The following is a 19064-nucleotide window of genomic DNA, read 5'->3' on the forward strand; positions in this document are numbered from 1 at the left end:
TCAAGCGTTCTCCTTTAAAATGTTTCCCTGAAAGCTTAATAAGTTGCGTTACCAACAGATAAATATAAATTTGAGGAAGCATCCATTCCGATGGCATGAAAACATTAGAAAACGGATAAATACAGTAACTCAATTCCGAATTCGTACACCCTAAATGGGATCATTATATTCTCACATCTACATCTAAGGTCTCATTTTAAAGGCATGATGTGGGTGTAGTAGTGTGATTACCATTTATCATTGCCTAGTAGTTGTTTCATTCGAAAACTCATGTTTTGATTTCCTACGCGTTGAGTTATATTTTAAACACGGAACAACAGGTCAAATCCGAACTCGTACATTTGTTTTCTTCACAGTTGTTTATAACTTAACAGCATATATTAAGTGAATATATGCTTCTAGTATACGCAACTGTTGAATTATAAAACGTTTACAATGTTATTCACAGGCTGTGGATCCAAATCTTTTCGATGGCGAGTATTGGGAAAATGTATGTAATGTCGGTCTAAATGTCCCTAATATAGGCCCATACATAAATACAAGCAATCGACTAAATTTTCAATAGCGACCAAAAATAATTATTAGTACCGACCTAATGACGCGTTCATATAGATAAAATTGATAAATAGCAGACTTTTAGCGATGGGCCCAATCTTAGATCCATAGGGCAACATTAGAGCCATTTCCCCTACGTCATTTGTTGAGCGAAAGCTTATCGTCGCTCTCCATAAAGAGGGAACATTACTCAGTGAAATTGCTACCATGTGTAAAGACCCAGATCAACAGTCCAGTACGGAAAATGTTAACAGCGGCAGATGAACGATTTGTAATTAGAAAAATAAGAGAAAATCCAAAAACAACAGCTGTTGATATCACGAAACAACTGAATCAGCGAAATGTAGTGAAGGTCTGTCCGGAAACGGTTCGTACTGTGTTGAGAAAGAACAACTTCAACGCCCGTGCACCGAGAGAAAAACCATTCATCAGCAAGAAAAATTAAAGGCGTCGATTTGATTTCGCTAAACTAAACAGCATGAAAACACTCCACTGACCTAATGGACAGTCATATTTGTTTATGAGACCAAATAAAACATTCTCGGCTCAGATGGTCGCTATTTTGTCTGGAGAAAGCCAAACGATGAACTGAATGTAAAAAATCTGAAAGCGACGGTTAAACACGGTGGAGGTGAGATAATGGTATGGTGTTGTACGTCTACTAAAGATGTAGGCAACTTGGTTTTCATCGAAGGCATAATGAATCATAATGTATAGGGGAAATGGCTCTAATGTTGGCCTATGGATCTAAGATAGGGCCCATCGCTAAAAATCTGCTATTTATCAATTTTATCTAGATGAACGCGTCATTGGGACGGTACTTATTGATATTTTTGGTCGCTTTGGAAAATTTAGCCGGTTGCTGAATTTATGTATGGGCCCAAATTAGGGGCATTTAGGCCAACATATAAGCCATTTCCCTTATTAAAACAATCTTAAAGAATATTTGAAGCAAAGCGCCTGTAAAGATTATTGGGATTAAATTAAGAGATTAAGTTTTATCAAGATTACGATCCAAAACACAAAGCACATAAAGTACGTTCATGGTTGCTTTACAATTACTCAAAAATTATTGTTACTCCATCACAATCTGCAGATATCAACCCCATTAAGAATCATTAGGAATATCTTGATAAAAAAAAAGTTAGAAGCCACCAGATTTCAAACAAAAACGATTTTGAAGAAGAATGGATAAAAATTCCCACTGAATACAAATGAGCGAAGGTTACTATACGAATGTGCGAATATGGATTTCAGTTTATTTTCGTCATGAATGCCGAATTATTTATTATTTTCAAGAAAATTATATCAAAAATATAAATTGTGTATTGTTATTCACATTTGAGACTATAATTAATTAATTAATTTAGCTTTATTTAGGAGGCTTTCAGCCTTAGGCTGGTTCGCCTCCAATTTGAGACTATAAATGTACATACTTAAAATGTCTAATAAAAATGTTTTGATCTTCGAAACTTAAATTCGGAATTGAGTCACTATATATTCCGAGATAAGTTAAAGCACCGAAATCCTGATACTTTGTCCATAAATCCGAAAACTTTTTAAAAATGATTATCAATGCCTACCATACTCAAAATAGTACGAAAATTTTAACATAACCTTATAGCATCGTTGAGAATCAACTCACATATTTACAATGTTGCAAAGTAGACTAAATAATTCCAAGAATTTCGATTCATCATGTCGATAAATATAGTATTTATACTATCACATTACCGAAACATATATTCTCTTAAAAAATGCATCTTTACAGGTGGTACTCCGGGTGGTGGCTTGCCAATAAGACGTCACTCAAGTATCGGACCCCAGGAAAGACGAAGCTCCCACACCAACCTGTCACCACCGGCCGTAAGTAACAGAATTGAAAATTCAAATTTCAATCTTCTATACACAATCGTTCTTAATTTTTGCAAACTGTCGTAGATTAGACTTCAGTTTTAATGCTTATCTGGCCACTTGACAAAAATTAAATATTTTGTTCGTTTAATTTTACATAACTAATACACACAATTTTGCTTCTAGTAGTTCGGTAGTTGATAGGAAAAAATTTAGTTGATAGTTTTGTGGAGTCTAAGCGTGTAGAACTTGAAATTTAAGCTAGTAAGATTCAGAGCTACATTATTATCCACCTGTAAAATACGATCCATTTCATTGAGTACCATAAACACATTTAAGTCACCCGAAATTTAAATATTTAAAAGTCAATTGAAAAAGTACAACATCGTAAAATCAAACTTATTTAAAATCTTACTAACAAAAACAGTCCGCTTATGGCATTGATTTGAATATTGAAAAGATTTATTGCAGAAGAGGTATACCGAACATCAGGATATTATTGAACAAGCATTGTCTATCCATCTATTGGGACACATATATTATTCTCTTTTTACATTTTACATTCATTTTCAATCTTTATTCTATTCTGACTTTTTGTTCCTGGAAATACTTGAATTCAATCGTCGAATCAAACTCAACAAAAAACAACCACCGTCACACACCCACCACCGAAAATAACACGTCCATCCATCAGGGCTTCAGCGCTCGTGGCGGCTCCGGTTCGAGTCTCTCAGTGCCTGCCACTTCCGCTTCTTACGTAGTAAGTTTTCTCTCCGGTGCTTAGTAACAGGCATGGCCTGTGTTCGAACTCCATCTCATGTATGACCTGAAAACCAATACCAATACCAATACCTACCCTTGTGACACAATCGTTCATTTATTCGTTGGTTCAATCGATCGTTCGATGTTTGGGTGGTCTGCTGTATTGTTCACATGACGAGCCAGACCTGAAAGTGATCTTGTTAGCTATCTTGTTCTTGGACTGATGCTCCCTGAATGATTGTTATTTTCTTTATATAGCGCACTGTTTATTACTTTGTGGTCATCTTGAGTTATATAATTATCCTCGTAAATTGGCACTAACTAATCAGCAATACCGGCACAGCTTGACTAGATCAAAATTTTCACGCGGATGGTAATGAAGTATGTGTCATATAGTTTGTTCTTGTTGCTGTATTACGTTTTATGTATTCCCAGCGGTGATCATTTGCATGGGTTTTTGCTATGGGGATTATAAATTTTAATAAATACTGAACTTACACAACGCACCGTAACGTGAACTCAGCATAAGCTTAATTATACTACACAATAAAAGTTCATCGAAGTTTACATTCGGGACTCCTGTACGTTTATCGTTAGCATATCTAGGAAGGGTTTTTAACTCAATTTTGCGGCGCCTAGTTGCGCTACCGAATACGGTTCCTTGAATTTTTGTTAGTAATAAATCGAATGCTGAAACTCGTAGCTCGCCCACGCAAACTAACACCACCATCAGGTAGTGTAAAGATTCCTCATAATTGTGATGTACTAATAGTTCCGACAAATTTTCATTTGAATCTTTGTTTACAAATAAAAGTACGGCTATTTCAATATTCCCTCGTCGCAGCAAGGATTTATAATGGAAATCATGAGTCAATACAATCAAATTCATACGTCATGTTTATGCAGTATAAAATAATGCAAACTGGAGTCCGTGATTTGCGCTTATCTCTACCAACACTTGAAAAATCGAATAGGCTAAAGGTGTATAAGAGCCGCAGTGCAATAATCATTCAGAAGTCGCGCTTATGGAATTCATAAGTGTCTTATGAAACCAAAATTGATCAGATTCATAAGTCATGTCTATAGAATTCTTAAGTTTATTTGCCTCAGTGTAGTCACTTATTTTAGATCATTAGTGACTTGCCCGAGGATAGGATTTGAACTCGTGACCTTTAGCGTGAGATCTACTTAGATCGGTGTAATATTCTAAAATGTGTGTACTATTTCTAAATGGTTCAAGCTTAAAGTTAGTGATAAACTAAAACTTTTATCACGGTGTTACTGAACTTTGTTAAAAAAAAATCAGTATCGCTGCAACATCCATCAAATGAAATCTTACGTTCGCTCGGTCAGTATCTTGATGTTATATTAGGGTTTCTGGAACATTTTTTATTATTTTCGAATTTTTTAAGTGATTCAAATGATTTTGAAGCTGCAACCCCCCATTTCGACCGCACAACATTTTGAAACTAGTCTCAAACAAAAGAGGAGCACCTCAGGTGTTTGAGTTAAACTGGTTTTATTATATTAATGTTGAAATAAGCATTTTTCATCAAACTGTGTTTAAAAATAGCTGGAAATAGTTACATGGCCGTTGGATTACAAAGAAAAAATCTAGGAAGAGAAGCTGTCAATGTTACTTAGGACCTCATCCAAAGCTCGGCTTGATAAACGCGCTGTTACTCAAAAACTTTAAAGTGTGATTGTGTCAGTGATTTGTTTACATCAAGAAAATTTTCCGCTATTAAGTTTTTTTCTGATGAAAACATTTTGCGTATACGTATACGTGACGTAGTGTGCGTACGATAAACGTCAACAATCTCTATTTTCTCATGTTTCGTGCACGGCGAATGAGAACAACCCAAATTTGAATTTAGTTCACACATAATCGCTAAAAGTGCAGGAACTTAGCGATGAGTAAATTTGTCTCATAGTTTTTCTGTAGAAAACCTAAAAAATCTGCCGGAAAATGAGGAAATTGACGAATATTTTATTCAGTCTCGGAGTAGTACCAATCAGGCATGGAAAATCATTTCTATTAATTTCATACATTCATTTACATTCATTTGCCTCTAACTTTTTTCATCAACAGCATTCCGCAAAATGATGCATAAAGCTTTTGTAGGTTTTGTTGTTAGCCACAACTTTTGCTCATAATTAAAATCTGTATCTCTTATGCACCACGAACTAGAGCGGACAGAACTTGTTACTGTTTTTTAGTGAATGTAAAATACAATAGTGGCTTCTGTTCGCTCTGGTTCATCGTGCATAAGAGATAAGAATTTGACTTGTTAACAATAGTTGTAGCTAATAACAAAACCTACAAAAGCTCCATACATGAATTTGCGGAATGCTTTTCAAGAAAAAAGTTAGTGATTTTATTTTGGAAATTTAATTTTTTTTAGAAATGATTTTCCATGCCTGGTACCAATAGACTGCGTGAATCTAATCTTTACTTTTTTCTAATTCGGGAATTTTTCGCTGGAAAATCCTGGAAAAACCTGGGAAAACATGAGGCAAATTTACTCATCGCTGAGTTCCTGCACTTTTGGCGATTATGAGTGAACTAAACTCAAATTTGGGTCGTTCTCATTCGCCGTGTGTTCTTTCATATTTAAACTCTTGTCTGTAAAATACATATGAGCGATTGACTCGTTGACGGTATTTGACATCACCTTCTTTGAAGAATAATCATCGTCATATGATAACCGTCATGTCATGTCTGCCTGAAACCATTGCCCATCTTTCTTCTTCTAGGCTTTTACGCTTATGTAGCAGTGTTTTGTCGGCCCACAAGTTAGTGTTCTAGATGCACTTCAACAGTTATTAACTGAGAGTTTCTAAGCCAACCAATGCATGAATTTATATATTGTGTGGCAAGCACAATAATATTCTATGTCCAGGAGAGTCAAGAAAATTTTCAACCAAACAAATGTTCTCGACCGGACCCACCACTTTCGGCCTGAAAATACCGTGCCTTTACTGACTAAGCTATCTAAGGCCCCACTTGGCCTGTAACGTGGGTAGATCACCTTTCCGTAGTACGTAACGGGATGTAAGATCCTAGTCCTGACTACTTCAAACAGGATTTTTCAGTAATCAAAGGAACACATCTTAGCCCTTGTTACTTTTTATGCCTTGTTGATAGTGACAAGACTCAGCTTTGTCCAAAATTAGTTACTTAGTCTTCATCTATGTGATTCCTAATCTTCTATTCGTTGTTCCCTAGTTTGAAGTGGTTAGACCAGGGCTCTGGTCATTATCGTTGTCATTGCTTAATTTTGTTGCTAAGGAACCATCAATATCAAAACCCAATGCTTCATCATTTCTCAATAGTGATGCATGTACTAAACTAAGGACACGGGATATATAGGGGAAAAGGCTCTTATGTTGGCCTATGGATCTAAGATTTGGCCCATCGCTAAAACTCTGCTATTTATAAATTTTACCTAGATGAACGCGTCATTGGGACGGTACTAATGGATATTTTTGGTCGTTATTGAAAATTTAGTCGATTGCTGAATTTATGTATTAGCCCAAATTATGGGCATTTAGGCCAACATTACATCCATTTCCCCTACTACTATAGATACAATTACGGGTCACAGTTATTTTATGTCGTGAACAGAGGGAAAAAAGGCTCCACTTTTGTCTATACATCGATGATTATCACATTACCTTCAAACGATCCAGTAGGCTATTTATTCTTAGTTGAAGATGCTATTTCGAATAACAGACTGAAGTGGTTATTTTTATACGATAGATGAGGAGAAGATGAAAGTATAAAATTGATAGTTCCGTTTAGATTACGGCAGTGTGAAAATTGCATATAGAAAGTAGATAGCGAGCTAGGACAACTTTTAAGGAAGGTACAAATCGGTTTTATCATCTCTCTTTACCAAACTCCCCCTTTGGAGAGGGATGGTGAGGGTTGTCCCACTGGCAAAAAGAGATGATCGCCGACCGCTCAAGTACCAACGATGTGTTTGAAACAGTTCTACCGATTTTACCGCACTTCAGTTGTTATTCGAAGGAAGGCATCCAGTCGTAGGTTTGGAAATTGCAGCTATTGTTTACCCCTACCACGATATGTGCTCCTGACATCTTCGACTTGACGATCTCGAGGGGACACGAGTGGGGTAGGTGCTGCTACTGTACCTTTCATCCAATGACAGTAATTGATGGTATGCTCCCATCCAGAGTTATGTACTTTGACTATATGTTAAGTATTACTTCTGCGTGAAGTCAACGATTTACAGATGCTATTTCAAATAACACACACTGTCATAATCTAAACGGAACTATCAATTCTATGCTTTCATCTCCTCCTCATCTATCGTATAAAAAAAAACCACTTCAGTCAGATATATAGCGATGGGCCTAATCTTAGATCCATAGGCCAACATTAGAAGAAATGATCGAAATTTGCAAATAAATTCCTGATCTGGCAGGTGATTTGCGGATGTGGTGAAATAAGCGATTCCTTCATCACTTCTGGAACAATCAACGTTGCGATGTACACGGAAGAGTGCCTTAAGAAGCGTCTCTGTTTTGGCCTGGTCTAGCATCTTGCCACTACGCTCGAAACTTGTTGAAGTGGTACCGAGCCAACGGAGTCAATTTTGTGCCATAAGATATGAACCTACCAAATTCACCGGAACATCGCCAAATTGACTATTAAACATTCCCTGAAAATTTCAAGAATATCCGATAATCGGTTTAATGTTGTGCCATTTTTATCGAATACACCCTTTATAACCGCCAGATCGTGTTACAACTAATTGAGCTAAATCTTTCAGAGAGTGGTTTTCTATATAAAGACACAAATCTGGGGGTGTCCCTTTGAAAATATAAACTTTTTTTTTGGGTCAGTAAATCATGCGTTACTGCATTCCTATTAGTAATAAGGGAGCATCCATTAAGTACGTCACGCTTTAAGCAGGGAAGGGGGTTTACAAATGTGTGACATTTTTGTAAAAATTAGTCCATTTTGGATCATCTCAAATTTTCAAAATGGCGACTTTGATATTTTTCTAAAAAATTAATCACGGAAACGGCACATCTGATCGAAATGACGTCTGAGACAAAGTAATTGAGAAAAATAATGTTTTTGGTGAAAAAAACACAAAACAATTTTTTGTAATATTATTTTATTTTTTGTCAATATTTAAAACTAAAATTGTTTAAAACTTATACATTTCAAAAAATTTAAAACATGTTGCCTTTTTTTTAAGATCACGAAGAATTTTATTTGGAAATAATCAAAACCAAATTTACAACAATGGTTCAACAAATCTTTTCTCTCAATTTTTTTTACATTATATTAAAACGTTTTTTTTTTCACATAAATTAAATTATAAATAATTATAAATTTATAAATTTTGTTCTACGATTTTTCTTATTTTTCAAAAGTCCAAGTTTGTATAATTCCAAAGGTTCGCATTTTTCATCCGCTTTTTTTTAATCAAAAATCGGTCATGGACATTTTTAGCTAGTCAGGTTTCTAGCACCTTCATGGATTTTAAAATTAAAATTACAAAAAAAATGTGAATCTTTTTCCCAGAAAATCATTATTTTCCCCTACAACATTGTTTCAGAAGTCATTTCGATCAGAAGTGCCGTTTCCACGCTACAATTTTGAAAAATATTGATGACGCCAGATCCAAATACCCGAATTTTGGTAAATATCGTTGCCAATAACAACAATTACCCAAAGCTTCATACAAATCGGAGAAAGTCGATCCAAAACATTTTTTTTTTAATATTTGACCTGGACCTGCTCATTTAAAAAACATGAGGAAGGGGATAGGGGGTTTGATTTTCCCTAAATTACATGTGATGTACATAATGCATGCTCTCTAAGTAAATTAAAAGGAAAATTAATTAGCTCTATATTTACAAAACTAATATCTTTAACCACTGGTTTCATTTACTATCCCTTTTTAAATTTTCTATGCAAAATAAAATAGGTCAATGAATATCATAACATTAAATGCTGATTTCACTGAATAAATAAATGACTCGTTTAGTCAACATTTAATGCATATGGTATTTTCAATATTGCGCTAACACTGATTTTTGTTTTTTTTTTCAACCGGTTTACTCACAATTGATCACCGCTGAACTTATTTCAATATTTTATTTCCATTCTTATTTTTTACAATGCTGAAAATCTCCCCCGATCAATTTCCATCACACCTGTTAACGGAATGCACCTGTCGACATAGGAAGCCACATGAAAGCTGCCATGGACGTATGCAAATTGGCTCCACTGAGGTCCGACCAGCAAAATGCATTTGACGAATGGCACCGGCATGCTGACCTGACACGACGACGACGACGGGACAACATACATGTGTAGGCAGGAGAAAAATGCCATCGCATCCATCTCTCTAGCCTAGCTATTCACGCACATAGCTACCTTGTGTCCCTGTGGCGTCCCGCTTTCATTGTGATGTAGAGTAACGTATTTGTTGTTCCACCCTTACAGCTTGATGCATTTTGCAGTTGGGGAGAACGTGGAACTGGTGTTGAAAAACCAATTCCATCAGACTTGGCAATTTTGATGAGAGATAAACAGGGGTCGGCCACGAATATTGAGCAAGGAGAAACTGTATTTTCACAAATTTCATGTTATGCACTACACAACTACTGGACGACCCCCCAAATCGGTACACCTTTTTCCCATTATTGAATCTTCACTACGACTGGCCACCGTTTGTGGTGGGGCACGTCAACTGCATCGACTGACATCGAAAACCGCGTGGGGCTTTGTTTGTCTGTGATAGATTTGTTTTCCCAATTTTCCGTACTCTTGTTTCTCTTCTTTTCGATGCCTATGCGAAATCCAACTGTTACTGTTTCATTCAGTTTGCTCGGCTGTCAGTCGCTTCGTTTGTCTAATTGGTGTGTGGTTCGATCATCTGCAACTGGGATGACTGTTTGCCAATTTAGTTTTGATTACTGATGAGATGCAACAGGTTTTCCTATTCGGGCATGACACACATTATAAGAGACTGTTGTTTCATCCACTTGACACTTCACTGGCTGCGCACTGAGAACTTTCAAGTACTTCAACGAGATTTTTGCTGTTTGTTTCTGTTGGATGATGTTCATTTGTTGATTCGGATGATTGTTCATACTCTTGTTGGCATTTGTTATCATTTTGAAATGTATGTGGACCTTCGGATATTTTGTTAATGTTTAATATCGCATCAGGATAAAAGATTGGATCACCCATCGCATTTCACAACTATCACATAGATCCAATCTTAATGGACAATAAACTTATGATTGGTTTGATTATCATTTATCAAGCGTCTTTTTCATTTATGAAATTTCGAATCAATTTTAAAAATTGTGTTATTTTTTAAAGAAATATGATCATTTTTGTGATCGTTAAGAGATATCGATTTGAGTTGCTCATCAAAAATGTGCAAAATAACATGCTTTAAAAATGATTCTTATGTAAAATAATGTTTCGAAAAAATTGCTTATAGTTATCTAAGCTACGAATTTGACCTAGTGCATAATCCTTTTTTTTTTTTCAATAATGAAAGTTAGTTTTGGAATATCAATTAATTTGAGGACTACCCAAATAACAAATAAAAAATAGAACCCAAATAAATGACATTTTTATGCAAAAAAAAACTTTACTAAAGACAGCATGAATCTACATCCTGAACCACAGTGCATTGGTATGTATGTGGTTTAATGATTTTTGAGAAACAAAAAGATGCTTGAAAGATGCTATGCTAGAAAATTCATCACCAACGAATTTAAACATTTTCAATCCATTATAACTATAAAAACCAAATTTAAATAAACGCTGAAAAAAATTGCAAAATTCAAAACATTAATATGTTCAAGATCATCATCATTAATTACACAAAAAATGTTTCGCTGAATCATGTTGAATGTTAAAACTTACTTGTTTGTTTAGTATTTTTGTACACATAATCTTTATTGCCTAAATTATGTTTTTTTTTTGTTTTTCTGCAAATCACCTCAGACGATTATTTTCACCATCAAACTAAAGCAACTTATTCATCTTCAGTGCTAAGCTAACCCAAGCCTCCTACAAACCCAAACCATTTCCACCTTTCCATTCTGTATGTTAGCATTATCGCGCGTAGTGTGTAATAAGACATTCATCTTCATATGAACGTAAACATGAGTTTTTCTCTCCTTCATAGCTTTCACGGAGCATGATCGTGAGTACTCTGTCTCCCTCTGCCCTTTTCACCCGCTCCCTCCTCGTACCCAGTTTTACTCCACATTTTATTCCCGATAAAAGACAAACTTTTCCTCTCTCTAGACTCAGGCAACTTCAATTTCATAATTTTCACCTGAAATCCTTAACTGCTCCTACTCACCTTCCCGCTCTTCCAATCTTGATAAACTCACTTGTGCAAAGAAGAAAAAAGTCCTCCATTTCTGGATAGTACCCCAACCCTATCGCATAGTGAACAATTACTCTCATCCCTTTTTCCCATCCGTCTATTCCGAAAACTAAGGCGTGTAGAGTAAGTTTTCTTAGTTTTTTGCTGTCTGTTGCATTCTCGTGTGCCTGATAGCTTGAATGAAAAAGTTGTTCAGGCTTCGATGAGTTCATATAAATATTTGAAAAAGAGAGAGAGAGAGGGAACGAAAAAAAAACTTCAGTTATCCCGGTTTATTTGAGTTTTATTATTTTCCCACAGCTTCCCGCCATTACCCATCAACTAACTGTTGATATCAATAGAAGCTGTCATGTGGTATGAAGACAGTTGTATGAAATGTTAGTACTACGTGGAATGAGTTACTGCTCGCAGTTTGAGTTGTACGATCATATCTATCTTTTTCTCGTTATTTTATTGTATGTTCTAGTTGACTTTTATTTTCTGTTGGTTCGAGAATGATGCTTCGTTCAGAAAGTTTGTTCGTTGCGAGTTTTATTCAGCAACTACAATCATCGTATGAGTGTAATGTATGAAACTGACAGTCAACAGTTGGTTCCTGGAAAACTAGCTGTAAGCTGTTCGGATATGCTGAACGGAAGAAGCGTATATGAGAATTAGATGATCATAATTTCATAATCATAGCTATGCATTTGGAAGGTCAAGTCATTCGGGTAAGTTTTCCCTGAACTAAATTGAAGAGTTGATGTTGTATTTGTAATTGTTCAGTGCATATCACGTACCAATCGCTAAGTTGGCAAAGCTAAGGTTCAATCCCCAAGTCCGGTGAGTTTGTCATTCTGACAGGTGTGCCACAAGGAAGTCATCTAGGTTCAGTCATCTTCATATTATTCGGTAATGGTCTATGCGGTAGTCTGTGCTCTGAAAAGATATTGTATGCGGATAACTTGAAAATTTTCCGGGCGATACAATCAATTGTGGACTGCTGTGCACACCAAGCTGATATCGAGCGACTTTCTGTCTATTGCCAGGTAAAAGGAATGCATACTTACTATATGTTGAGAAGTGTACACACTTAGAAATGAAATTAAACAGTTCGGAAAAAAATCAGGCATTTTAATTCATCAGCGTGTTTAAGCTTAAAAACAAGGAAAACTTTACCGCGATGGTAAGACTCGATTATTTTAACACGACTGATAGTGTTTTAAAATTAAAATTTAATGAAACAGCTTTTGAAATGAGGGTCAAAGTTTAACCGAACGTTCACTGCCGGTAAGTCAGTCTCATCTGTATTTTTATCAATTTTAAGTTTGCATCATTATTCAGTTTATCTTTATATGTTTTTTGACCTATTCTATTGAAAAAGTGTGCTTTATTAAAGTAAATGAAAAACAATACTAAGTCAAATTATTCCACAGCGAAAAGTAGCCGCAAGACAGTTCCATTAGGAAAAAAAATAAGATTTCATAGAATAAACTATAAAACAACGACACAGCTATGTTTTTACGATTGCTTCTATAGAATTAAGAATGTTAGACAACATATCACATCATGAAATTTTACTCAAGACAGATTCTATCCACTTCCCCTAGAGTATCCGGAACATGTCCGGATGTGGTCAATATAGTCTGCCAATGGATATGGCTTTGAATTCTCATGTGATTGGATGTGTCGCATGAATTTTGATATAAAAATGTTTTACCACTTCCCCGGATTACGTTCCGGCAATTGCTCTGGAACCAGCGGAACGAATCCAGAAACATTCAAAAACGTTCAATGTAACCATGGTATCACAGACAAACAGACATAACACATTGAATATTTCTCACTGTAAAACATCGTCGCTAAAACATTACCGCCATCTGATGAGTACACTATGGTGGGCACTACGCTGACCAGATGGCGGTAGTGTGTAAGCGTCAAACGCAAGGGAATTGACTATGCGCGCCACAGGTGGTGGTACTACCAACTACGATACTTTTAAATTGTCCGTTAAATGCTTGTACGATGAACAACTTGCGAGTGTTATGTCTGTTTGTCTGTGATGGTATCTTTCTATAGTTCAATACTGCACTAAGCCAGATAACATATGTGGCACTTCATGCAAAACTGATGGATAAAAGCCTTTTTTTGTGTTGCCTCAGTGGTATAACTGGTATAGTTGGACATCGAAGGAGCCAAATCCGCCAAACTCTCCAGAGCTTCGCCCAATAGAAAAATTCTGGACGATTATGAAGGGCAAGCTCCGAGAAACAAGGAAGGTCTTCAAGAATGTAAGAAAGATGGCGCAAGTGTTGCACAGGATTGGATGGGTAGCGTTAAGTCCAAGGTGCGGGCATTTAGCCTAGGAGAGGAGATTGAATAAACCAAATTTGCAAAAACATAGCTAATATGTGTTTATTTATGCACTGATAGTTTCAAAAATATCTAACTTAAAATGATATTTGGTGATCATTTTTGACTGTTGGATTTTTTCGAGAACAATCTTTAATTTTCATTTGATTTAATAATCGTCGCAATTTAAAATACCTACAATACACGTTCGATTGGCTCCCGAAAATGACAGGTCAAATTGGCTTGCATCATTGCATCCACCAGACTATAAATATAACACCCTCTCAAAGCAGGGAGTGGCCAATTTCCGACTAGGATCAAATCACATCATGCGACACCTCAAAATCACATAAGTACTCAAAGCCATGTTCAATGTTAGACATTTCGAATATCCAGGAACATTTTGATCACACACGATCGATGTTACAGGTACACTAGAGGAAGATACCAGTTTCTGACTTGGACCAAAACCCATCATGTGACATCTTAAATCGCATGAAAATTCAAAACCAAGTTCAATGGTAGCTATATGAAGCTTCCGAAACCACCTTCGTCACATCTGGACATGATCCAGGTATCTCCCTGTTTATGATTTGATCGAAAACTTATTATAAGACACCTTAAATCACATGAGAATTCAAACCCTAGTTCAATGGAAGTTACATATATGAAGTGCCCAGAACAACATTGCCCCACCCAGACGTGTTCTGAGTAGATTAAATTTTCTGACTTGGCCAAATACATTAATTCACATGAGAACTAATACATAAGATCATTGGCGGTTATATTGAGTTCCCAGGCCCACATTAGTCACACCCAGACATGTTCGAGGAAGTCAAAACCTGACTAGACCAAAATCGCAATCGTTCATATTACTCATCAAATCACATGAGAATTTAATCCTTCGTCTGCGCCAAAAGAGACTTACAAGTAACGTTGTTGGTTTCATGATGGCTTTAAATCATTATTTGAGTCTAAATCATGGTCTAAAAACTATTATAAAACCAAAAATGTTTCTTGGGGTTGTCTGTACCCACTGATACTATCGGCGTAAATTTCTGATATTATTTCTTGATATTTTACCTCTTATGTAATACCACTCCACATCATTATTTGGTATCACGATCATAATTGAGTATGACTTAGATATTTTGTTCTACCCAGGTGGTCATGTTTTGGGTCTTCTCAACTTTTATGAACAGAGATTATTATCATCGTGGCAATGAAATATTCAAAATCATGCAATGGTACTGCACTGATTTGCATGGAATACCTGCATCAATCTTAAATCATGAGAAGGAAACTACATAAATATAAGAAAAATACTTCTATTTAACCACTTCCAGGCTGACTTGACCTTTTAAATGTTCGTTTCATTCCCCATACTAGGTTCTAAATTTAAAGTTCAATCAAACTAATGCCATTTTTTTTATCTTCTTTTTCTCCATTCCTGTTTGTGTCTTTGTGAACGTCTCGTGTTTGTCCTATGCGTTCGTGTTTTCTTCTTTTCTATTTACTTTCTTCCACAGGGCGGCTCGATGCCAAATACGTCAAGTAGCGTACCGTTTTTGCTCTCGTCTAGCATGCAGTCGATCCGTAGCCGCCGTACCTCGACGGTACTATCTTCCGGTCCACTCGGGTCCGGATCGGGTCTGCTGCAGCAGCTCGGTTCCGGCATGGTAAGACAACTGACTAGTTACGGTGGTGGCTCCGGTGCCGCAAGTCCGGTTCAACAGTCTATTTTCAATGGAAATTCTAGTAGTCAAACTCGAAACAATTATGTACGAAAGTGTCCGTCACTCAATATTACATTTAGTGGTTAAATTTTTCATATACTAAGTGAATAAGCTCAATTGTTATACTTCTTCCTCAACTATACAAGTTTATTTTAGATAGCTGTACACTCTAACAATCTTCTTTCAAACTTTATCTATTTTTTATTATCTCTCTGTATATTGTCTAAACTAGCTTTAAGGTCTCGTTCTAGCGGCCCAGTAATGAAAACACAGTTGTGATATCTTTCTTCTCTTTAGACTGTACATTTGCACTGGCTTCCAAGTCACTAACTCATGCCTTAGACTCACGTGGCCACTCAATGCATAACGTACACTCTTTGACTTATGTTTTTGAAAAAAAAAATGCACAGCAACTCCCTTATTCAGTGTCTCTCACATATAAAAGTCACCCTAGAATCCTCTTCCTTCATGTCTTCCCAGATTTCTCTTTTTTTGTGTAACATCTTTCCAATCCAACAAACACCTTCTATGAAAGCAAGCAAGTTTTAGAGGTAAAGAATATTATTCTATAGATTGATTTTAGTCAACCCCGGGCAGAGGTCATGGTAATTCGTCCTTTTAGATATAAATCGTGTTTATTAGATAGGTCTGTCCGTTAGAAGTAGAAAATTCCGAAATTGTACAGAAATGACATTTCAATAAATACAAGATTTTCCAATATGAGTCACGTAAGTACACTAATAACTGTGCAGTGCAACGGTTTGTTCGTAAATCGTTCTAGTTAAGCAAATCAGACCCAAAAGTTGAATGTCAAATTTTCTGTTCTACAATTTTACATGTGATGCTGATAAGTCTTGAATAATTGAACGTTTTCAAACGTGTATAGAAAAGCAAATAACTCACACTCTAGAGAGAGTGCGTACTGGAAGCCGCTTCATCGTAAAACGTGAATTGCATGGTAAGATAGAGAAAGCCACCAAGGAAATCAGCTTGTCTAAAAGCGAAGAACATTGCAGAAACCTGTCACGTCAAGATGATTATGTACGCGTAGGTTGCAAATACGGATCACATTCCCCACGATGTCAAAATGTATTTGCACAGGGGTGGTGGAGAAAATCTTCTAAAAGTAAATCCGATTGTTATCGCTGAGAATCTTTGAACATTGATTTTGATGTAAAAAGTCACTTATAGGAGCGAATATGTGCCCTGACGATCCTGAATGCCGTAAGAAGAGTGCAAACACTAGGAAACAAGTAGTAATCCGATCGGTTGGTGGATCCTACACACATGTACAGGGCGAAATCCTGGAAGAAATAACAAGCCGGAAAATTATTTATTCATCAAACGTTCCCTCGGTTCGTTTCCTGCTAGCCGTTTATTGTTGCTTCAGTATGCCCCCTCACATACGCTGTTAACGCTAATTGAAATACATACACAAATAATAAAGAATTTCATTCCTGGATCACCAACGACAGGCGACCGTGCGAGCAGGATTCGGGAAAATGGTAGCATAAAAGTGGAAAAAGGCAGTCAAATGCGAAATTTGATGTTTTCCATGTAGAAGAAGCAAACATTGGTGGTAATCATTTCTTAGAAATAGTGGGCTGCTTTATTGGATATCTGTTTTAAACGAAAGTTGCGCTTCTGTTGCGTAGGATTTTCATTCACGAGAGGGTTTTGACATCGGTGATATCAATAACAACTCAACCAGTCACGTTACCAAATACAGAGAAGGACCGTTTAGTAGATGTTGGGTTGGAAACCTTTTATTGACAGGATTCAACCTTTAAGCAACATTAGTAGAGTGATTTTACTCGCGGCCATGGTTGTAGCTGTGCACTGATCAAGGCAAACATTTCATTGCTGCTATTTGAATCATTGTAAATATCAGAAGTTAGCTAGAAATAAATATTGACAATAATGTATATATTCTCGCAGTTCCTAAGTGGTAATTAATACTTTTTAAATCAGAACGGAAAATTAAGATATAAAATAAACTTCAGCGTTGTGAAATGAACAATTGCAAAAGCCAATCGATTAATTATTACTCCCAGAACACTTGAGCAGAAACATATTAATTGTCAGAAACTAAAATTACAACTATTGTTCGAAAAGTTAAAATGCAAAATAACACATGCTCAGTCTGGATATCGATCATATCCTAACATATTAAAATAAGGTCTGTCCCCGGAAAAAACGGTACACTCGAAAGGTGATACCAAACAAATTGTTGGATACATTTCAATAGAGCAGGTTCTTTTTTTTTCATTTAACATACGATAATCTAAAACACTCAACATTTAGTGACATTGACTATTTATCTAACATCCAAAAGTTTTAGATGAAAATCCACCCTTGAGGTTTTTTGCCAACAAACACTTTATTCCAAACTGCTGAAAATCAGAAACATTTTAGACCTTCTGATAGCTCTAAATAGGGGTATGTTTCACCCAAAAAATTACCGTATAATTTTAATAGGAAAGATTAACTCTGAAATTTTCGACGGCTATTTTCGCTTTGTACAATTTTGGAATTCAAGCAGACATTTTATTATTTCTTCGTTTCTTCGTTTCTGTCAAGTGTTCCTTTCACACTTGTAGGGGAACTGGGGGTAAGATGGACACCGTTAGGATTGTTGTTGTATGGTCAATAAATACAGCATTTTTGCTGATAATATCAGCATTCTGCAGGATGAACTTATGCTTAAAGCAACTACACATACCAGTTTATGTTAAATTTTAATAAATAACACTTTCTGAAAATCAAAAATGGCTCAAAAATTCTCAACTTTTTATATGTGAGGTGAAACGGACATTTGGCGGGAGTAAGACGGACAGTCTTTAAATTTCAAGGTTTCTATATAATAAATAAAAATTAACTAACTGTGTAATTATTTAAGGTCAAAATGAGGACCCATCATTCACAATGTCACACGTAAAGTGACATGAGACTTCAAGTGCTAGATAATTATCTATGACGGTGGATCTATTTTGTTCATTTTTATCCAAAATATCCACAATATTAAGTAAATCCAGACTTTAAAAACTATTCCTTACGAATAATTGACAGTGTCATTCTAAACACCAATGGTAAACTATTTAGGAAAACACCTCTACGAACCTTCGTAGAAACAAAATTTAGTAACTTATTTCCACAATTAATCTAGAAATATCTTACGTCAGCATGAACAAATTTAAAAAATCAAATTGGTTTTTTTTTTTAGAGTGGGAAATACAAGAATTTTTTTTTGTCGATTTTTTATACTTTACTTTAATTTTTTTTTAAATGCTACGAGCACGAGGAAGGAGTGATCTATGGTTCCGGTATCGCCGATTAACCGTAAGTTCCAGAAATCATGTTTTTACACAACCCAAAACTTTAAACGCGTTTTTCTCGAAACGGTGTTTTCCAAATTGGCGGGAAA

The 19064-nt window shown here is 35.9% G+C and overlaps 1 protein-coding gene across 2 annotated transcripts in view; it reads left to right on the forward strand.

The window, feature by feature from the left end:
* Window positions 1-19064, forward strand: part of bma (SCY1-like protein bma) — a 142406-nt gene that overhangs the window by 97803 nt on the left and 25539 nt on the right. The window contains exons 15-17 of one of the 2 annotated variants that reach the window (XM_065238669.1): window positions 2327-2421; window positions 11367-11384; window positions 15434-15583. In XM_065238669.1, the coding sequence (XP_065094741.1) occupies window positions 2327-2421; window positions 11367-11384; window positions 15434-15583 (263 nt within the window). The remainder of the gene's footprint in view (window positions 1-2326; window positions 2422-11366; window positions 11385-15433; window positions 15584-19064) is intronic. The other variant, XM_065238670.1, reaches the window with a different exon arrangement.

The sequence above is a fragment of the Ochlerotatus camptorhynchus genome, unplaced genomic scaffold (genome assembly GCF_037179485.1).
Source record: "Ochlerotatus camptorhynchus isolate MF236.1 unplaced genomic scaffold, CSIRO-AGI_Acam_v1.1 ptg000867l, whole genome shotgun sequence".
NCBI classification, from domain to species: Eukaryota; Metazoa; Arthropoda; class Insecta; order Diptera; family Culicidae; genus Ochlerotatus; species Ochlerotatus camptorhynchus.